Source organism: Typopeltis vanoorti, chromosome 24 (genome assembly GCF_054136105.1).
Source record: "Typopeltis vanoorti isolate ZY-2024b chromosome 24, IOZ_Tvanoo_1.0, whole genome shotgun sequence".
NCBI lineage: Eukaryota > Metazoa > Arthropoda > Arachnida > Uropygi > Thelyphonidae > Typopeltis > Typopeltis vanoorti.
In genome coordinates this window covers 86,663,959-86,688,303 of record NC_143572.1, presented here as the reverse complement: position 1 = coordinate 86,688,303, position 24,345 = coordinate 86,663,959, and the positions used below count along the sequence as shown (strand labels likewise).

Sequence of the window (24,345 nt, the reverse complement as noted above, 5' to 3'; positions counted from 1 at the left end):
ACTAACTTCCTATCTACAATTTTCCTTCAAATCAGTCTGTTACTTATCAAGACTCCAACATTATCAGATCTTATATTTCTATCGTCTAAGGCACTTTGTACCACATCAATCCACCTATATCTTGGTCTTCCTCTGGGTCGTTTTGCTGCCAACCTGGCAGAGAACACTTGTTTTGCTAATCTTTCCTCGCCCATTCTATTTAAGTGACCATACCGCCTGAGATTAGCTCTACTAAAGCATTCCTGGATGCTGACAATGTCAAGTTCTTTTATAATATCCTCATTTTTAATATGATATTGAAATTGATGCCATCTATTCATGCCTATAAATCTTTCTCAGGTCTCTCATATCTGCAGTCTCTAGTCTTTGGTCAAGTGTTTTACTTCTGAACCAGCTCTCAGATCCATAAGTTAAAACTGGTTTGAACACTGTCTTGTATACAGCTAATTTAGTGTTCCGACTAATTTCTCTCTTATTCCATATGAATTTATTCAATTGACTTCCCAACATACCAGCTTTGCTTATTCTGTTATCTATTTCTATATTTAATTTACCATCTTCACTAAAAATCATGCCTAAGTAGCCGAAATGTTTTACTTGTTACACAGGTTCTCCGTTTAAAACGCAGTTGATATTTTCAACGATTCTGCCTATTTTCATTGTTTGTGTCTTTTTATTGCTGACCTTCATACCATATCTATTACAACAGTTATTCAATTTAGTCAGAGAATCTTGCAGACTTGTAGCGGATTTTTTGATAAGTATAACATCGTCCGCATAAAGCAAAGAGCTGACATTAACATCTCCAATTTTGATATGTTTAATACCACTTTCCTTCATAATGTGATCCATATAGATAATGAATAACAGAGGGGGTAACGTACATCCTTGTCTCACACCAGATTTAACATTAAACCATCTTCCTGCACTTCCTTCAATTCTAACTGCTAACTTATAACTCAAATAAAGACTAAGTATTGCTTGATATAATGCCCCATTGACACCATATAACTGTAGCGTATTGAATAGCTGCTCTCTTGGCACCTTGTCATATGCCTTTTCCAAATCGACAAAACTTAAATACAGATCTTTGTTATATTCCCATGCTTTCACGACTATTTGTCGTAAAGTGAAGATCTGATCCTGACAGCCTCTATATGGTCTGAATCCAGCTTGTTCTTCACCAAGCTTTTCTTCCACAATTCTTCTCAACCGTTTCTCAAGTATACTTGCATAAATCTTGCCAGGAACACTCAGTAGGGAAATACTTCTTTAATTCTCACATACAGTTTTATTTCCCTTTTTATATATGGGTACAGGAGCAGACCTCTATAAACAACCCGGGCTCAGCTGGCTCCGGCTGTCAGTATCCGGTTAGGGCCCCCTACCTAGGGTTACAAGGAAAAATAAAGGATTCAATCCTCTGGCAAAGGGAAGCAGCTTTGTCAGTACTGACACAAGGTTGAAGTCTCATGATGACGGTAAAGCTTGTGATTAGAAAATTGCAGATGGCAACACAGTTTATTGTGTACGTCTGTAATACTGCAGAGCAGAAAGCAAATGGAGAAACTACTGCTCTATTCTCTCTCCAGACTAACCACCATGGCGAGCAAATCTACACAAATGGCCCTGAGTTACCGGCGTCCCTTAAATGGGAGAGGGGTGCGAAGAATCCCCGGGCTCAACATGGTGCGCTCAGTAAAACTAGGAACCTGGAATGTCAGAACCTTGTATGAAGCAGGTAAGCTAAGAAATGCTATCCAAGAAATGAAAAGACTTGAAATTGGAATTTTAGGAATGAGTGAAGTTAGGTGGCCAGGATCAGGCAAAACTCAAGTCAATGACATGACAATGTATCACTCTGGAAGTTGTGAAAACAACCATCAAAACAGAGTTGGAATAATAATAAACAAAGAGATCAATAAGTCACTGTTGAGCTTCATCCCTTACTCAGATAGGATGATGTTATTAAAACTGAAAGGACAACCACTAGATGTTAATCTTATACAAGTCTATGCCCCTACTGCTGACAAGAGTGATAGCGAGATTGAAGAATTTTATGATCAATTAAAAGAACTAATGAAAAATACAAAAAAGCACGATATTAACATAGTCATGGGTGATTTCAATGCTAAAGTTGGGAAAGGTAGAAGTGGAGATGTAGTTGGCGAACATGGACTGGGCACAAGAAATGAGAGAGGTGACCGTCTTTTTCAATTCTGCCAGGAAGAGGAGCTAATAATCACAAACACATGGTTTAAGCTACCACCTCGAAGATTGTATACTTGGCGATCACCACAGGATAATAATGGGAATATAGTCAGAAACCAAATTGATTACTTACTAATTAATCAACGATTTCGAAGTTCTATAAAGAGTACAAAAACCTATCCTAGTGCAGATATTGCTTCTGATCATAACCTACTGGTGGCAGAGTTACAACTTAGACTGAAAGCTATGCTTAAGAAACATCAACAAAAAAGGTTTGATTTGGGAAAATTAAAAAACACATAGATAAGAAGCAAATTGAGTCAAGATCTGAATCAAGAGCTAGCACTTATCAAGAATGATGACATCATGAGGGTTGATGAATCGTGGGACAAATTGAAATCTGTCTTCATAGAGAAATGTACCAATACCCTATGTCCTAATAGAGCAGTAAAAAAGAAAGATTGGATGACTGATGAAATTCTCTCTCTCATGGATCAACGCAGATCATATAAAAATCATAATCCAACAAAATATACAGAGGTTCAGAAAATTATTAAACACAAGATCAAAAAAGCAAAAGAAATCTAGATGAATGAAAAATGTAAAGAAATAGAAATTCTACAGGAAAAACATGACAATTTTAATCTACACAAAAAGATGAAAGAGACCTCAGGTATATATAAGAAAAAACAATTCTGTATCCTTCGAAACAAAAAGGGAGAAATTATATCCAAAAAGGATGACAAAATACAAGAATGGGTGAAATATATAGAACTCTTTACTGATGACAGACAGAACCCAGAAAATACTTATGAACATATGGAAGGTCCATGCATTCTAAAATCAGAGGTTGAATGTGCATTGAACTCAGCTAAAAATGGTAAAGCCCTAGGACCAGATAGAATACCGGCAGAAATAGTAAAGTTATTAGAAGGTGACAACATTAACATATTAGTAAAGCTATTTAATAAGATCTACGATACAGGCATAATCCCTCAAGACTGGTTACAGTCGACCTTCATCATGCTACCTAAAAAAGTAAATGCAAAAACTTGTAATGACTATAGAATGATCAGCCTAATGAGTCACGTTCTCAAAATGTTTCTGAAAATAATTCAAAAAAGAATATACAGAAAATGTGAAGACACCATCAGTGATATCCAATTCGGCTTTAGAAACGGCTTGGGAACAAGAGAGGCTCTTTTCTGTTCTCAGATCTTATTTCAAAAATGTATTGACCAAAACAAGGTAATATTCATTTGCTTCATCAACTTCGAGAAAGCATTTGACAAAGTCCAACATGCTAAAATGATTGTACTATTAAAAAGAATTGGATTAGATGGTAAAGACATCAGGATCATTGAAAACTTATATTGGAACCTAAAGGCATCTGTTCAAGTTGATGACATTATTACAGACTCCATTAATATCAAACGAGGAGTAAGGCAAGGATGTGTGCTGTCACCTCTTCTTTTTAACATCTACTCAAAAGCCATATCTCAAAAAGTCTTGGAAGGAAGAAAGGAAGGGATTAGTGTAAATGGTGAAATCATCAGTAACATCCGCTATGCTGATGATACAGCTCTTCTGGCTGACAATATTCAGGATCTTCAAAATCTTTTGGAGCTAATAAATGCAGAGAGTGAAAAAATGGGATTAAAAATAAATATCACCAAAACTAAACTCATGGTCATAAGTAAGAAACCAATTCTTAATTTAGCACTTTCTTTAAATAGGAGACAAATAGAAAGAGTGGCAAAGTTTAAATATCTCGGATGCTGGTTAAATGAAGATTGCAATCCAGAAATGGAAATAAAAGTTAGAATTGAAATGGCAAGAAAAAATTTTCTCTTGATGAAATCAACACTGTGTAACCGCAGTTTAAACTTAGAGCTTAGAGTACGCATGGTTAAATGCTATGTATGGTCTGTACTGCTGTACGGTGCAGAAACTTGGACCTTGAAGACAACATCAATAAAAAGACTTGAAGCCTTTGAGATGTGGTTATACAGACGAATGTTAAAAATCCCATGGACAGCAAAAACGTCCAATCAGGAAGTACTGAAACAAATGGGGAAATCATGTGAACTTTTAGATACCATAAAAAGAAGGAAACTGCATATCTTGGTCACCTACTTCATAATGAAAAATATAAGATACTTCAATTGATTATAAAAGGGAAGATAAATGGAAGAAGAGGACAAGGAAGACGAAGAAAATCTTGGCTGGCAGATATCAGACAGTGGACTGGTATGAACTCGGAGAGACTGCACAGAATAGCTGAGAATCGCTCAAAATTTGCCAAGGTGGTCGCCGACCTCCGATAGGAGATGGCACTCAAAGAAGAAGAACATATGGGTACTATGAGAGCTCTACTCCAATCATCAGGAATTCGTTCCTCTGTCCAAGCCTTTTTAACTATGCAGTGTAGCCACTGTAAGACTTTTATACCACCATATTTCAGCATTTCTGGTCGAGTATCATCTACTCGTGCTACCTTTTCCATTTCAAGCCTTTGATGGCTTTTTCTACTTCAAATATGGATATGTATTCCTGACTGCATGCCTGATCAGTGTTTTTTACCACTGTGCTGTCATCACTACTTGTTTCATTTAGCAATTTTTCAAAGTAATTACTCCATACATCAAGGATATCTTTTTCTCCCATTTTCATGTCACCTTTATCATCTCTAACTCCTTTTACAGCACTCTTTCCTCCATTCTTAAGCTTCTTCAACAACCTCCAGAATATTTTGCCACCTTCTTGATATTTATTTTCTATATTCTTGCCAAAGTCCTCCCATGACTTTTGTTTAGCTAGTTTTACACAGTTTTTAGCATTCTTGCATTTGTCTCTGTATTCCCTAAGAGCACAAGCTGACTTATTTGCCAGGAACTTTTGATATGCTTTCTTCTTTTCCTTCATTGCCTCTTTAACTTCCTGTGTCCATCATGGAGTTCTAATTTTTCTATCCTTGCAGACAACTTCACCACATGCCTCTCTAGCTGAATCAATCAGGGCTTTCTTCAAGGCTTGCCACTGAATCTCCAAGGTTTGGTTCCTGTTCTCAAACTCTTTAATTTTTTCTTCAACAACATTTGTGTATTTTAGATTACAGTTCACATCTGAGAGCTGTTCAACTTTTATTCGCTTTAAAACTTTCTTACATGTTATTCTTTTCAATATGAAATTCAATCTTATCCTGCTCAAGACTAAATAGTGATCACTTCAAATCCTCTGTAGACTCTGGTGTCCTACACCAGGGAGAAAATATCACTATCAACAATAACATAGTCTATGAGACTTTTCTTATTTCTTGCCTCTTCTCTGCATGTGAATTTTTGCACATTTTTATGTTGGAACATGGTGTTAGTAATAACCAGTCCATGTCCTGAGCAGAAATCCAACAAATATTTGCCTTTATTATTAGCTTTGCTCTTTTCTCCAAATTTTCCCAAAATATTTTTGTATGTCTCACAATCATTTCCTACTCTGCTATTTAGATCCCCAACAAGGACCAACTTTTCCTTTTTCATTGTGTCAGTTACTTTTTCTAAAGCATCAAAATATTCCTCCACTTCTACCTTAGTAGAACCTTCTGTGGGACCATAGGCACAAATAAGTCTCATTGTCAGTTCCCCATTCTCATATTTGCCCACATTACTCTACTTGAGACTGACTGCCATTTTTAATATTAGCCTCATATTTTGTGTTGAATACTATGGCTACTCCTTCTTTTCCTTGATTGTCATTGCCTGAATATAACATTTTGTATTTATTGCTCAGAAAGATCTCACCAGTTTTTGTCTTTTTTGTTTCCGTCACCCCTATTATGTTGATCTGGTACTTATCTAATTCTTCAGCTAGCTCCATTTCTTTGCCATTCAGGCTTCTTATGTTGATAGTACCGATCTTTAACTCTGGTGATGTTGAGTTGGGGTGTGTTTTCAGATTTGTTCCAGTAGCTGACTTTTCGCTGTTTGCCCTGGTTCCCTGGCAAGAACAACGGGGGCCTTGTTTAACCTGGCGACGCCCCAACCGGCATGAAATTTTGTCATGTTGTACCATCATTTTTTATTTTGGTTTAACCAATAAGAATACAATTTGGTTGGCTAAATCCCAAATTGCCAGACCATCCTCGTTTGTTCAGTATCCAAGTAGATACCCAACAGGGTGCACCACGAGAAGATGAGGATTGGACATTAAGTCAGAAGCTCTGGTCGGTTCTCCTCATTCCTTTAAAGGCTATGTGGAGGTCTCCTCTCAGTTATACAGCTTCGACCCTTAAGCACTCCTTTGTACAAGAAAGATATTAAAAACAAAAGAAAATTTTAACGCAGAGAATGTGGTGGGGAACCTATGATAACAAAAAGTGGTGATATGGGCAATGGAACAGCCACAAAAAAGGAAAATCTCTGAAGCTGATAGAGTGTCAGTGGAATTGTTGAGAGCAGCTGGAATAAAGTAGTCAATATAAGAACAGGTTTGGAAGTCTATTTTATAATGACTTAGAGAATGGAAAACATCAGTACTTATCCCAATTCTATAAAAAAAAAATAATAAAATTCCAGAACCATTAAGAGAAATCCAGAAAATGCTCTACTCATAGTAGAGAAATTCCTGTTCTGGAATTTCTCTACTCATATATGAATAGAGAAATTCCAGAACAGGTAGTTTCAGGCAAGGAAGAGGAACTAGAGAACAGACAGCACATATGAGATAGATTGTGGAAAGAACATGAGAATTTCAAAAAAAAAAGTATTCATCTGTTTTTTTTTTATTATAAAAACTCATTTGATGGTTCTGATCATAATAGATTTTTCCATGTGATGAGAGTAATGAGAATACCTAAGCATCTCTTCATGGGGTGTGGGGGGGAAACAAAGCAGGAGTATATACTTTTCATTATTCTGAACATTTGTTATAAGAATGGCTGGCTTGGATAAAGCCCCAGCATGAACTGGATGCAGCAAAATAAAGTTATGTAGGTGACATAACCCTTATGGCAGAAACTAAGGAAGATAATTCTGTTATTTAAAGGGAAAGTAATAAAATAACAATAATAAAATAAAATAAAATAGAAAAGAGGGCTTAATTTAAACATCAGTAGTAGTGGCTTCTAGCAATTTGGATGAATTTATGATTGAGAAAAATAAAATAGTAAATCATAATTTTCAATTATGATTTACTGGAGTCCAGAATATGGTGATTGTGAAAATAAAATTAAAAGGAAGGAAGGCTATGGTAGAAAAATGCCATGTTAAACTTGACAAAAAATATGAAAGTTAGAGATGAAAAGATAAAGCCACAAAAGTTAGAATTCTTAAAGCAATGGCCTTTCCAGTAGTGATGTATGGGTGTGAAAGGATCATTAAAAAAGAAGATAGGAAGTGAAATGATTCATCAATTTATGGATGTGGAAAGAGATTATTAAAAATCCTATGCACTGCAATGATGGCAAATAAGAAAGTTTTTGAGAACATAAAGACAAAATACACTTTAGAGGAATTAAGAGCTAAGCAGATGTTAATATACTTTGGACATATTATGTCAAGCAGATTTGATGAATCATTGGAAAAGCTTGGGAGAGGTTGAGGGCATGAAAAGAGGAAGACAGCAAATGAGATGGGTAGACAACATAAAGGAACTTGAGAATATTAAATTATAACTGTTGCATGAAGAGACAAAAGACTGAATGAAATGTAAATCCAATGTTCACAAGATCACCAAAAGTGGAAATGAATTGACGTCATATAACAATGACAACACGATGTTTGAACACTATGCCATAACTTAAAAGACTGTATTTTCAATTTTCTAATGTTGAAGGAATGCAAGAAGAAATTGATCACAGCATTATGCTCCTACTAATGTAAGTAATAATTAAAAAAAAACATAAGTAACTCAAGTAATTGAAAAATTTTAAAAGCACTATATCAACTAAATCTAAAACTCAAAAGAAAACCAGAAAATAAAAATTACTAATGCTTGTTTCTTGTATTTACAAACTTCCATACCTTTTCCACGTGTGGCATTGAGATAGCACTTGAGTGCATCATGAGGCTGGTTGCAATTCTCATATAAAATCCCTAAATTTGTCCATGCAGGGGTATGAGTTTTATCCAACTGCACAGCACATATGTATGCCTGCAATGCATCCATTGGCTGACTTTGTTGCTGATACAATACTCTGAAAATTAAAAATACAATTTCACAAAAACAGCTTTGATAATTGTTTGCTTATCAGTGTTGTTTAATAATGATAATCTAACCATTAGTCATAAGCCTATTGTACATTACATTAGCATTGTAAGGAGGATAAAGGTTAGGTAATCCAAAATTCCTACTCTAGAGATCAAAGAGATAATTTGATGCTCTCAACTCTATGCCAAACAGCTTGTGGGGTTGAATGGTTATAAATATTGTTTGGTAGTAAGATGAGGTTCATTGCCATAGTTTATTTACCAGACTTGTAATCAATATTCTAATTGATTACAATATTAGAATTGTAATTCTATTATTTTCATGACCTCCATGGAGTCATAAGACTCATTGCAGGAGGTCAATACAAAGTCCATTGTACTACTCCTTAAAACTCATTCACTTTCTGCACTTTTACCATCCTTTCTGGCAATGCATTCCATGCTTCCATCACTCTCCATGAAAAAGACTTACCCTTTTACTCACTAATTCCTTTTGTAACTTCCAGGGATGGTCCCTTGTCATTGTTCTACCATATGCAAAATCTCCTTAGTTAATTATTATTATTGTACCAGCACCTCAATGTAATCTGAAGACTCATTGCAGGAAACCTAAACCATCTGCACAATCTATCATTCCTCTTCTCAAACCCATTACCAGACAAAGCACTCACAACCGACTCTGGCAATCCATTCCAATTTCACAACTCTCCAAGTGAAAAATCTAGTTCTCACACTCCTACTACAACACTCTTACTCAACTTCCAGGGATGACCACTTGTTCTGTCCCCTGTAGCTAAGTACTGAAACATTTCATCTATATCAATCCTATAGAACCCTTTAATTAACTTAAATGTTTCTATTACATCACCTCTTTTTCACCTATCAACAAATTTCTGCAACCCACATACCCTAAATCTCTCCTCATAGGGTACATTCCACAAATGACTCACCACCTTGGTGTCACTCAAATGGATTATTTATCAGATAATAATCCAAAATAATCTAATATAATAATACAATAACAACCCTTCAATTGCTTAAATGTCTCGATCATATCTCCCACTTTATCTTCTATCCACCAAACTCGGAGTCTGCATGCCTTCAGTCTCTCCTTATAATTGAGATTATATAATCTTGATATCAATTTTTGTTATCCCTTTCGGCACCCTCTCCAGCATTATTTCATCTACTTTAAATCCTGGTGACCAGACTTCAGCATAGAAATCCAGATGTGCTCTGATCAAAGTTTTATACAATAGGACCACCACCCTTTTATCTCTACTGGTCAGTGTTCTCCTTGATATTCAGCAATTCTCTGAAATGTCTTCACAACCTTTGCAATTGTCCTCTGAACTTCAAATTTCTATCAATAATCAACCCCAAGATCCCTTACTTCCTCTACTTCTTCTAGTATAACCCCTATCAAGTGAATATGAAGCATCCCATCTGTTCTCAAATTTCAAAACCATACGTTTGGTTACATTGAACTGACATCCCCATTCATTTTCCCACTTTTCCAGCTTATTCAAATCCTCTTGAAGAGCCAAACCATCAGCATTACTACTAATAGCCTTCCCAAGCTTCACATCATCTGCAAATAACTGAATATTTCCTTGTAGTCTTGTGACAATATCATTGACATAAAGACTAAACAGTAATGGTTAGAGTACTGAACCCCGAAAAACTCCACTTGTAACCTTCCTACTCCCTGATATTGCACCCCATATACAATTCTCTGATGTGATTTTTTGTTTATACCGCACCAATCATATGCACATCTTCATATCTGTGCTATCTCTACTGGCCTACCATTACTGCCCATTTTGCACTCTGCTTTTGCTTCTCATTAGTAATTCATGAAGGATTGTTCATAATGTATCTCAAATCCTGTAAATTACTGGTCATTTTTGCTTGAAATATGGAGAAACGTTCAAGTTACAGTGCTGGTTTTAAACTCAGAGATTGTATGATTCCAAAATGATAAAAGGAGAAGCAGTAATGAAGCTGTTTGTTTTAATTTAATTACTGAAGCATTGTCGCTAATGATTCAAATATATCGCATAATGAAGGTGAGCAGCTGATCACATAATGTCAATAATTAAAATTTAGATGCGTTCATTTTATAAATAATGTGAGCAATTATAAATTATATAAATACTGAGGATTATAAACAATCGATTAGTTTTTTCCTGAAAAACTAGTTTCCGAAAATCCCTGCATATATCTCACACCACGATTTTTTAACTTTAATTTTTTTGGGAAAAGTGCAAGTTATATTTGAGTAAATACGGTATTACTCCCCTCATTCTCAACCTGGCTCTGCAATATAGTGTATACCTTTTCATTTCTCAAGCCACTATCCATATATGAGGCCATCACTGGTATGTTCCAATTAAAGTGTCCCTGTCCTGACACACTCACTTGTCCAGAAAACACAAGTATGCAAGAGAATCCATTATCTTGCATACTGGTGTTTTATCAACTAATAGCATAGGCTATTGGTTAATAGAAGGAGAGGTGATATGACTGAGAATTTAAGAACTGTTGAGAGATAGTTACAGGGTTGACACCAGGGAGTTCTTTCATATGATAGATCAAAAGGAAGAAGTAAGGACAAGGGACAATCTCTGGAAGTTATGAATTGAAGTGGTGAGTAAGACGGTGAGGAGTGGCATTTTTGCATGGAAGATGGTTGGACCTTGAAATGCATTGCCTGATAAGGTAGTGAGAGCACAAACAGTGAACGAGTTTAAGGAATAGTATGATAGACTTTGTGGTGTTTAAGATGGGCTTCCTGCGATGAGGCTAATGACTCCACTGAGGTCCTGAATAATAATAATAATTTCAAAATTCATGTATTTTTCCCTACCCTCTTTATCTGCCTAATATAGTCTAGCATTGCCATCAGCAATTAAGTCTCAGAGACTAATGATTTCCTTCCCTTCAACTGATCATGCCACAGTATATTATCAATATGTTTAATGAGTTTCTCATAATCTTGCTTTGCAGTTTACGATAAGGATAATAGTTGCCAGTTCAATTTGGCAAAATGTAATGTTATTCACTTTGGGATGAAAGGAACACAAGCTGTGTATTAGAATCCCAGAACTTGACCGAAGAAAACTGACGAGGCTAGAGATTTGAGGGCAATGGTATAGAAGAGAGTTGAAGTTCAGAGAGTGTATTGCAAAAGTGGACAAAATAGCTCAAAGGTTCATGAGGGCATCGAAGAACACCTTGGGAAGTAGGGATCAGGAAATTATCTCTCTTTATAAGCCTCTAATACAACCATATCTTGACTACTGTCCACAGATCTGGTCAGCTGGGTTCCTTGGGGATGAGAAGATGGTAGTGGAGAAGATCCAAAGGCAAATGAGCAAGATGGAAAATGGTTTATGGAGTGCTCCATATGAGAATGGAGTGAAAGCTTGTGGATTACAAAGTTTGATTGATAGACGATAAAGAGGGAATATGATAAGAATATATGAGTTACTAAAGGGGTTTATAAGGATAAATGCAGAAGAAATTTTTCAAAATGCAGGATGTGAAAAGGGAGAGAATAAAAGATCAGCTGAGTGAAATGAGTTTCCTGAGACAAATGTGAGCTTTGTCAGCAAATGAAGTAGGTTTGACAGGCATTGTATCAATGATGGCTGGCATGGCCCTCCTGCAATGAGTCTCTAGACTCTGTGGAGATGCCCAAGTAATAATAATAATATTGTAATCAATATTCAAAACATATGCAAACAAACTTGTTTCAGAACAAATAACCCAGATTCAATGAAACTAAATAGAATTTAAGTATAAAAAGAAAAGAACACAGAACATCTCATTTAGCAACAAAAACTTTTAAAAAAAATACACTAAATAGCTCTTAATATTTTATAGCATAATATCAAGACAACAAGAACTCCAAGTCACTTTGACTTGGAGTTCAAGAATGACCCTGGAGCTAATGACAATACAGTATTCTGAAAGAGCTGTGTTGATCTTGCTCTACTTAAGTCTCACAGGTCTGACAGTTTTCATCAGAGACTAGGCAGAAGGAAAGCTATGTGGGTAAAATCCTCTTCTTATGGGAAACAGCAACTAGTCCTGTAGTCTGGATGGCATTTCCTTCCTCATTTCTTTAGATATGCAGTGCAGGCGATGCCTTTCTTGAGTATACTGTAATTAATTAACCAGGAAGACAGCTCCTCTTCTATTCAAGGGTAGCAGTAAATCGGTTTCTGCAAGCCAGCTGCTAGATTGTATTATGGAACTCAACTTGATGATAATGCATTAGGAGGCTTCTCAATCAACTGGGAATAATTTTACTGCTCCTTACTTTGCCAGGAGGGAGTCTGAATATAGCACAATGAAGGGAATGCTTGAGGCTATGCTTGAAGGAGTCTCGGCCAGGAACTCCATGTGGGAGTTATATCCACAAGTTCTCTATCCTTGCTGCATCACAAGTTTTGAACAATATATCAACCATGAAAGATAACACAAATAATAATGACAATGAAGATTTAAAAAAAAAAAAAAAAAAAAAAAAAAAAAAAAAAAAAAATCACAAAATAAAAATAAAAAACAAAAGCACCTATGCAAACATTTAACGACATGCATCACCATCCCAATCACTTACAGGCATCAGCAAACATAGTTGTTTCTTAACTTTAACTGCATCTTACAGCTCACCTTAGCTATCTTAATTAAATTATGCATGATATCTTTTATAAGAAGAGAGGAAAATACTTTTCTCGGATTTGGCATATATATACACACACACACACACAAAAGGTTATTAAACCTTTGAACTCTTCTATATGATCTATCTGGTGCAAATTTTCTTACCTACTTTTGCTGCATTTATTTAATACTTCCTTAATTCAGATGACCATGCTGAACTCTGATTGTATAATCTTATTACCCATATAGTGATATCCAAACAATGAAATTATCTAGGTTGGAGACTTTTAACTGTTCAAAATTCATATTATGAAAATAAACAATAAGAATTAGTAAAGCTGATATGGTGGTGGTGGGGGACAACTGAATAGAGCTTAACGGATTGAGAGAGAAATTTGTGAAAACACTAAACTTACAGTATATAAAGCAGTGTTCAAACAAATTTTAATTTAAGGAAGTGATCAAACCTGAGGTTGTAAAATCACTTAAAACAGAATGGAAGAAATGAGACTAGCAGAAGTGATATTTCATGCAGGGGTGGCAAGAAAAAAAAAAAAAAAAACCTAGCAGATGATGTAGAATGAACTGATGAAATCAAATGAAATGAAATCAAAATATGCCATGTAAAAATAGAATTGCTTTCATTTTCTAAAATGTGTTATTTCGATATCATGTAAAAAAAGGCTGCACAGAAAGAGAATTAGCTACATGCTGAAAAATAATAATTAAATATTTTATGAAAAATATTTTATGGAAAATATTTCATTAAATATTTTATGGAAATGTTCACAACCCAACAATGAACCAAATTCAGAAATGAGTGAACAGCAATATGATACTCTATGGATGACAACATAGCTTTGTGAAAGCAGGGGCTTTATTAGAATACACTCACCTGGTGTATTCTAATAAAGTGTCAGCTGAATTAGGTGAGAGGAAATGGCTATGGCATGATAATGTTGAATATAGTATCCTATAATGTAAGTTTGAGCAAATGATGTGAATGGACATGAAGCTGGTGATAAGAATAAGAGGTGGCTGATGGACAAACAGCAGAGAGTGGTATATGGCAAATTGAATCAAAGAGAAGGCAGGTGATCAGTGGTTTGACAAAGGCTCTGTACTTGGGTTGCTGCTGTTCAATTTCTACATTAATATTGGGCATGATCTGAGGGATTTGTGCTGAAGCTAAACCAGAGGAACAACAGTATTAAAGTTATAAAGGTGATGTAGAGTTCCTGCATGATGACCTAAGTAGAGTGAAAGTTTAGGCCAAAGGATAGAAGCTGCAAATTCTGTGTGCCAAAGTGTAAAGTATTATACAGATGTCTCCATGGAATCAGAAGACTCATCACAAGTGATCCATTATTTACACAGTATCTATCATCATACCTCTCCTTAAACTCATTGACTGATGAAGCACTTATAACCCTTACAACCACTTGTCAATTCATTCAAGCTAAAAATTTAGTCCTATCACTCTTGCTAACTACACTCTTACACAATTTGGACTGGCGACTCATTGTTCTCTCCCTTCTTGCCATGTGCTGGAAAAAAAAAAAAAAAAAGTCATCATCATCATCAAATTCCTGCCATGTATCCTCAAGGGGTGTACAGGATATGATAGTACTACATGAAAAAAATTACATCATTACTAACTTCCTATCTACAATTTTCCTCCAAATCAGCCTGTTACTTGTCAAGACTCCAACATTATTAGATCTTATATTTCTATCGTCTAAGGCACTTTGTACCGTATCAATCCACCTATATCTTGGTCTTCCTCTGAGTCGTTTTGCTGCCAACCTGGCAGAGAACACTTGTTTGGCTAAAAAAATGCTCTCTAAACTTCAATTCCCTATCCACAATCGCCTCCAAGTCCCTGGCCTGAGCCTGATAATTTCCTGAAGTTCAGTTCCATCAATATAGTATACAGTTTGTGATCTGTTCCTAAGGTGCACCACCTTACACTGGCAGCCATTTACCTTAGTCCATACTCCTAATCTGTTTAAGTCTTCCTGCAGGATCTCTATATCACTTCATGTATCACTACTCTTCAAAGTTCAGCATCATTAGAAAGCAACTGAATATTTCCTGTTAAATTATTTTTATCAATGATATACAAATTAAACAACAGAGGACCAATTACTAAGTCCTATGGTACACCACTGGTCACTCACTTTCTCCTGGACTCAACTCCTCTATAAACCACCCTTTTATATTTGTCCATTAGCGACCCTCTAATCTAAATCACCAGATTCATATCCATCCCTATTTGCTCCAATTTATGCAATAGTGGAATCTTATCAAATTCCTTTGCAAAGTATAGCAATATCACTGAGTAGCCATTTCCCTTATCCAACTCCATTGTCACTTTATTATAAAATGTAAGTGAATTACTAAGGCAAGGCCCATCCTTCACAAAACTATGTTGTCCTTTACAGAGTATCACATTCCAACCCACAGTCCTGAATTGTGCCTTTCATCAATTTCTCCAATATCTAACTATCATTCCTGAGATGGTGATTGGTGCCTATAATTTGCTCCTTCTGTTTCGACGTATACTTTATGCAGCTTGACTATTTTGCCCCTCCATTGGTACCTTCCCAGTACTGAGGCTTAAATTAAAAGCTTGTCAGAGGAATTGATAATTTTCTTGCAATTCTCATAATACACGTGCTGATATGCCATCTAATCCCATGGCTGTGTTTGCATTGAAGCTCTGCAATATTTTAAGCATCTCCATTTCGTCAACCTCTATTCTCCTATTAGTCAATGTCATATCTGACATTGCAACATCACCACCTAGATGGTATATCACTGCAAAATGCTCACTCAATAATTTAATTATTTGGTTTGGTTGGAAAGACCTGGGTTTGATTTCCGTCAGTGACGTGAGGAACCTTTATCTGGTCTCTTTCAACGAAAGGTGAGTTAGTCGGTCTCATACGGAGGTAGGGGTTTTTTCTTCCTCCAGAACAGGCAAACCGGCCCTGTGAACACACACATGGATTACAGTCATGAATATGTCCCGGTCACATGCCGGTTCCGAGCCCGAATAAAATTTGGGGGGATTGAGGAAAGCAATGGTAAACTACCCTGTAAAAATCTCACCAGGAACACTTTGTGAGCAATGCCTACAAAGTCACCTACAGTTTGAAATGACTGAAAAGGAAGATCAGATCTACTACCACCCTATCATCAGCACTTTTTAAAGTTATCCTTCCATAGCTGTTCCTCCTTTTACTTGCCATATAGCAAAATAACACTAGGATATTTTTTTAACTTCATCAGCAAGCTTTATCTCATAATTAGCTTTGGCTTTACTCACCATAGATGTCACCTTTACTATCAGTGTTAATTTGTCGATGCATATCATCAACATTTTTCATTATATCCTCACCTGGATTATAGCAGCAACCAATTATATATTTTACCCTGTTGTCCTCTATCTCACACTGGAAGATCTCAAATGAACTGCCTTCTGAATCCCTGTTTCCCTCGTGCACTTCTATTCCTCTGCTATTATGAGCAACCCCCCCCCCCCCCGCCATATTGTTCCTCCTGTTCTCTCTGATGACACCATATCCCCTGCATTCTATTCCTATCACCATGTCATCCTCGGTCAACCAAGTCACTAATGCCTATCACTTTTGGTCAAGTTGAGCTAACCAATGCCAAAACCTCCCCATCTTTATTTTCAATACTTCTGGCATTAGTACAGATAAACTGCAATAACCCCTTCATCCCCACAACCTCCCTTGCAACTTGTGCTGCTTAGGCCACTAAAGTTTGGAACTTGGGAAGCTACATTTAGCATCATGTGATCACTCTCCCATTTACTAACCTCTAGGTTCCTTGGACCCATGCTCACCTACATCCCATCCCATCCCCTTTAAACATTATAGTTTCCCTGACTCTGCACTTCCAAACTCTAACTGAACAACACTCTTTCAAGACTTCTGACACTAAATCCATTCATATGCAAGCCCTCCACCTTATATAAATCGTAACTTCCATCAAACTCACTCCCATATCCTGCACAATCTGCACACTGACTCAATTGCAATCATAGCTCTCCATCTCAGCTTGTCTCTATCATACTGTGACAACAGACTCCCAACTTTTACTTTCTCACTCTTCTTTTCATATGAACTAGCAAATCTTTCATGTCTTTTCACACATCACGTCACCTGCTAAATCATTTGTACCAGCCAAAATAAACATTTCTTTCACATTCACTCTGTGCATCCTTACAGCATCACTGAAATCCTAGGAAAACACGATTTTGCCAAGTGCTCCTCAAGCACTCCTCTTATTAATGAATTACCATACAAAATCCAATCCTTATTTTCATTCTTTTGCTCTTTCATACTCTGCTTTTTCTCCCCTTTCATTTGCTTCTGTGTCATACCATCTGCCAGGTTTCCCCAACCACTCAATCTCATGTTTTGTTCTGTGTAGAACTCCATGTAAGTGCACTTTCTTTTCCATTACCATCTGGTCATTGTGTTCATTTTCCATCACAACATTCATATAGTTGTTCATAGTGCTTGTAACACTAACTACGCCAATTACATTATCATGCTTCTCATCTTCCAACTCACTGCTATCATTCTTCTTACTTTCTTTACACTTTTCGCAGTTACTCATGAAACACTTACAGCAAACGCATTCTTCAGTTTCTTCCTTCTTCCATAAACCTCTCATTCTGTGAAGGATATACATTTTACACAAGAAGCAGCAAACATAATCATGTATGTTAAAATCTTCTGCTATTGTTTTGAGCATCAGTGCCATAATGCATAATACAGTATCTATCTATCTATCCATCCCAATGGCTTTAACAGGCCTTTAAGGCCCACAACCTTCCAAGCATGCTTGGATTTCGTAACCGAAATATGAGGATAGAATGGTCACTCCTATGCCTCAAAGTATTCTTGGCTGTATCCCTGTGTGTTCATGGGGCGGGTTTACCTGCTTGCGAGATGAAAAACACCAGATAAACTGGCGGGAAAAACCCTACTGCCCGCGCCCAAGACCGGCTAACTTGGCTATGGCTGAGGAAGATCCTTCAGCTCCTCATGTCTCCAACGGGAATCGAACCTAGGACACTCCTTCCCCAGGCATATGGTTGCGAAGCGCAAAGCCACTAGGCTAACTGCGCGGACACAATACAGTATACAAGAATAAAATATTAAATCTTTGAAAATTACAAAATTAAGCACACCACCTTTAAAGTTAATCAAACAAACACTTGAAAGTATAATAATGCAAAAAGAATGAGCTAATTATTGCTAAATACTTCGAAAAATAAGTTGTATTTTGGCAACAAAAATCACCATGTGTTGTAACTTCTGCCTTCTCACAGAACTTTTTTTATCCTTTTTTATTTTGTGTGTGTGTGTGTGTGTGTGTGTGTACACTACTGGCTGTGGATTATGTTGATGGGAATGGACTGCAAGAAATTGATGACACTAGGGATTTAGGGATAATGGTGAACAGAGAGTCAAGTCAGAGTTTGGAGGACATACTGCAAAAGTGGGAAAATAGTGTGAATGTTAGGTGTTAAGAAACAAACTGACAATCAGAGATAAGGATACTGTTATCCTCTTTATAAGACTTTGTTATGAACACACCTGGACTGCTGTAGACAAATCTGGGTGCCTGTGTTTCCTGTGATATTATTATGTAACACCTCCAGGGAGTCCAAAAACTCATCGAGGGAAGGCACCTACTCTACAACAACTCTCCGTCTCCACCAACCACAACTACCTTCATCATCTATACTAATGCCATCTACTGCCGACCACCACTAGTATTTTAACAGACAATCATAACATACATGCCCATGGTGAGATTCGAACCTGCAGCCTTTTGGCAGGGGAGCAGATATGCTAACGACTTGGCCAACCAGGCTGGCAAGATGTGAAGAGGATTCGGAGGAGTAAGCAAAATAGTGACTGGTCTGCAGTCTCTCAATAAGGATACACTGAAGGTCTGTGGGTTACAAAGTTTAGCTGATAGGCAGAAAAGAAAATATAGGACAGAAGCATATAAGTTACTGAAAGGTTTTTACAGAGTAGATGTAAAAAGAAAATTTTCAATATTACTAGAGGTAGGGATAATTTCCCCGAAAATAAGCCCCAGTTAAGATTGTCAGCCAGACGGACGCATTTAGTACATCTGTTGCAACACACGACAGACATATTGAATTATAAAATAATATTAATATATAATTAAATATAAATAAATAATATTATTGACATTAATACTTAAAATAAACGATAATATAAATTATAATTAAGTATTTGTAAATACCCAAGAGGGCACCTTTGGACGAGAGGTAAACGCCTATGTAAACAGATGCACTCGAGACATATTGCCAAATGACCAATCGGAGTACAGACACAATGCACGAATAACGTGCGCACTTGATAACAAACGGACCTGGCTGTGTTATGTCTAATATGAATCTTCATGATTCAATACGTTGTGTGTTGTAATGGACGTACTTAATGCACTCGTGTGAAATAAAGAAACATGGTCTGAATTTTGGTTCCAGCAATTTTTCGTCGCTTTTGTGTGGACCATCATTCTTAACTGTCATCATTTTTGTTGCCACACCTGTTTCGTAAATCTTCAATTAACACTTAATTTAATGGTAGAGTTAAAGGGAATAATATTTTGGCCCCGAGACAAGATGAGTGCAAAATGAAAGACCTATTCTGTCAAGTGCAAGAAAGGAATCATGGAGGACTCCTGGGGCAAGAATCTTAAGGCTTTCTGCAAAGAGAAGAAGTTGGATCTCAGAATGGTCCAAAAATGGCGAGCAGAGTACGATAACCTCAGTCAACAGGGGGACGAGGGAAATGCTAAGAAGCACAAGTGTGGATCAGGTTGGCAACCATTATTTCCTGAGCTGGAAGACATCATCTGTGAATGGATTGCTGACAGGAGAGCAAAGGACTGGGTTGTGTGCAGGGCTGATATTCAAGCATTTGCTCTTGCAATGGCACCACAGTTACAAATATCCCCAGAAGAATTCAAAGCATCACAACACTGGCTAGATGGTTTCCTTCAGGGATATGAACTGTCTCTAAGAAGATCGACAACACTGTTCAAGCTGGAAGATACTAAAGTTATTAAACGTGCACTTGCATTCAAGTACTTTGTTGATGGTATCGACTTTTCTAAATACCAACTCTCCAACATGATTGCTATGGATGAAACAGCAGTTTATGGGCCAAGGATCTCAAATGACAATTATTCAGAGGGCTGCCTCGTCAATCTACATTACCTCCACTGGTTACAAAAGTGCATGTGTTATTACCTGTATTTTGGCAATTCGCCTGGATGGAAAGAAAGCCCAATCTCTAATTATCACTAAAGGCAAAAACGATAAGATCGAAACGTGTTTCAGGCATTTATGTTCTTGAAACTGAAAAATCCTGGTGCACACAAGCAGTTATAAGGAAGTGGGTCGATTTAGGCAATGACAATCAAGGAAAAGAAGGAGTAGCCATAGTATTCAACACAAAATATGAGGCTAATCTTCTTGAATGGCAGTCAGTCTCAAATAGAGTAATGTGGGCAAATATGAGAATGAGGAACTGGACAATGCGACTTATTTGTGCCTATGGTGCCACAGAAGGTTCTACTAAGGTAGAAGTGGAGGAATTTTTTGAGGCTTTAGAAAAAGCAACTGACACAATGAAAAAGGAAAAGTTGGTCCTTGTTGGGGATCTAAATAGCAGAGTAGGAAATGATTGTGAGACATACAAAAATATTTTGGGAAAATTTGGAGAAAAGAGCAAAGCTAATAATAATGACAAATATCTGTTGGATTTCTGCTCAGGACATGGACTGGTTATTACTAACACCATGTTCCAACATAAAAATGTGCACAAATTCACATGGAGAGAAGAGGCTAGGAATAAGAAAAGTCTCATTGACTATGTTATTGTTGATAGTGATGTTTTCTCCCTGGTGCAGGACACCAGAGTGTACAGAGGATTAGAAACTGGAAGTGATCACTATTTAGTCTTGAGCAGGATAAAATTGAATTTCATATTGAAAAGAATAACACGTAGGAAAGTTTTAAAGCGAATAAAAGTTGAGCAGCTCTCAGATGTGAACTGTAGACTAAAATACAGAAAGATTATTGAAAAGAAAATGAAAGAGTTTGAGAACAGGAATCAAACCTTGGAGATTCAGTGGCAAACTCTGAAGAAAACATTGATTGATTCTGCCAGAGAGGCATGTGGTGAGGTTGTGTGCAAGGATAAAAAAATCAGAACTCCCTGGTGGACACAGGAAGTTAAAGAGGCAGTGAAGGAAAAGAAGAAAGCATATCAAAAGTTCCTGCCAAATAAGTCAGCTTTTACTCTTACAGAATACAGAGATAAATATAAGAAAGCTAAACAGTGTGTAAAACTAGCTAAACAAAGGTCATGGGAGGACTTTGGCAAGAATATAGAAAATAAATATCAAGAAGGTGGCAAAATATTCTGGAGGTTGTTGAAGCTTAGGAATGGAGGAAAGAGTGCTGTAAAAGGAGTTAGAGATGATAAAGGTGACATGAAAATGGGAGAAAAAGATATCCTTGAAGTATGGAGTAATTACTTTGAAAAACTGCTAAATGAAACACGCAGTGATGACAGCACAGTGCTAAAAAAACACTGACCAGGCATGCAGACAGGAATACATATCCATACTTGAAGCAGAAAAAGCCATCAAAGGCTTGAAATGTGGAAAGGCAGCAGGAGTAGATGATATTCGATCATAAATGCTGAAGTATGGTGTATACAAGTCTTACAGTGGCTGCACTGCATAGTTCAGAAAGCCTGGACAGAGGGACGAATTCCCAATGATTGGAGTAGAGCTCTCATAGTACCCATATATAAAAAGAGAAATAAAACTGAATGTGAGAATTATAGAGGTATTTCCCTACTGAGTGTTCCTGGCAAGATCTATGCAAGTATACTCGAGAAACAGTTGAGAAGAATTGTGGAAGAAAAGCTTGGTGAAGAACAAGCTGAATTCAGGCCAAGTAGAGGCTGTCAGGATCATATCTTCACTTTACGACAAATAGTCGAGAAAGCCTGGGAATATAACAAATATCTGTATTTAAGTTTTGTCGATCTGGAAAAGGCATATGACAAGGTGCCAAGAGAGAAGCTATTCAATACGCTGCAGTTATATGGTGTCAATGGGGCATTATATCAAGCAATACTTAGTCTTTATTTGAGTTGTAAGTCAGCAGTTAGAATTGAAGGAAGTACAGGAAGATGGTTTAATGTTAAATCTGGTGGGAGACAAGGATGTACATTATCCCCTCTGTTATTCATTATCTATATGGATCACATTATGAAGGAATGTGGTATTAAACCTGATATCAAAATTGGAGATGTTAATGTCAGCTCTTTGCTTTATGCAGATGATGTTATACTTCTAAATAAATCCGCTACAAGTCTGCAAGATTCTCTGACTAAATTGAACAGCTGTTGTAACAGATATGGTATGAAGGTCAGCAATAAAAAGACAAAGACAATGAAAATAGGCAGAATCATTGAAAATGTCAACTGTGTTGTGAATGGAGAACATGTGGAACAAGTAAAACATTTCAGCTACTTAGGCACGATTTTTACTGCAGATGGTAAATTAAATATAGAAATAGACAACAGAATCAGCAAAGCTGGTATGGTGGGAAGTCAATTGAATAAATTCATATGGAATAAGAAAGAAATTAGTCGGAACACTAAATTAGCTGTATACAAGATAGTGTTCAAACCAGTTTTAACTTATGGATCTGAGAGCTGGGTCAGAAGTAAAACACTTGACCAAAGACTAGAGACCGCAGATATCAGAGTCCTGAGAAAGATTAGAGGCGTGAACAGATGGCATCAATGACAATATCATATTAAAAATGAGGATATTAGGAAAGAACTTGACATTGTCAGCATCCAGGAATGCGTTAGCAGAGCTAATCTCAGGTGGTATGGTCACTTAAATAGAATGGGAGAGGAAAGATTAGCAAAACAAGTGTTCTCTGCAAGGTTGGCAGGAAAACGACCCAGAGGAAGACCAACATATAGGTGGATTGATACGGTACAAAGTGCCTTAGACGACAGAAATATAAGATCTGATAATGTTGGAGTCTTGACAAGTAACAGACTGATTTGGAGGAAAATTGTAGATAGGAAGTTAGTAATGATGCAATGTTTTCATGTAGTACTGTCATATCCTGTACACCCCTTGAGGGTACATGGCAGGAATTTGATGATGATGAACTTTGTGAAACCTAGCCTGCAAGAAGTCGTGACTTGGGTGGAGAATTCATGGGATAAAATCACTGACAGCTGTGTTGCCAATGCACTATGAGCAGGTATGGAGACAAGAAGTGCTCATTTAAGGAGAGCTCTATTGCTGGACATGAAAGATTGGGGCCAATGGTTCTATAGGAAATGGAGTCACAAGAAATTCAGGCTGAAATTCGGGGGTTTGGAGAGTTATGACGATGTTCCAGAAGAAGATGACATGACTGTATTTGAATTAATGTAGATTGTTGTACATGAAAAAATAAGACATCTCCTGAAAATAAGCCCTAATGTGTCTTTTGGAGCAAAAATTAATATAAGACCCGGTCTTATTTTCGGAGAAATACGGTATATATAGGGGAGAACAATGGGTAATCCCTGGAAGCTGTGTAAAGTTTTTTTTCCTTCTTCTTCTCCCCTTGGAGAATGGTAATGAGTGGAATGAGTTACCAGAAGTGGTTGTAAATGCTCTGCTGGTAAACAAATTTGAAGAGAAATATATATTCATTGTGTGAATAATAATTAATGTGAGCCTTCCATGATGAATATTTGAACTCCAAGGAGATATTCATGTAATCATAACAATAATAATCCTATTATATAGAGCACATTCCACTCCCTTGTCCAGCATGTATACTGAAATGCATTATGGTGAGCATCGTTAACTAGACTGGTTTGGTCCAGTATTAAAGATTCATCTGTGGGAGTCATATTTCCAAAGAGATACTTTATGTGAAGTATGTATGTATTATGTATGGAGAGCAAACAACTAGATGAATCTTCAAGATATTTCAAATGCCAACTTTACTTTGCTTATCCTTAGATAAAATAAGGATGAAAACAAGAATATGAAACAATGCCACAATTATCTGTAATATTAGGGAGTTTGTTATAGTGCCATGTGCACAAAAATGAATAGTAAGCTACCCACCAGTGTCAAC

General features: G+C 36.8%; 1 protein-coding gene across 2 annotated transcripts in view; it reads right to left on the bottom strand.

Moving 5' to 3' along the window:
• Utx (Utx histone demethylase) overlaps nucleotides 1-24,345 on the bottom strand; it is an 802,237-nt gene that overhangs the window by 247,198 nt on the left and 530,694 nt on the right. For both annotated transcript variants that reach the window (XM_090413874.1, XM_090413875.1), the window contains one exon: nucleotides 8,229-8,401. In XM_090413874.1, coding sequence (XP_090270000.1) covers nucleotides 8,229-8,401 — 173 coding nt within the window. The remainder of the gene's footprint in view (nucleotides 1-8,228; nucleotides 8,402-24,345) is intronic.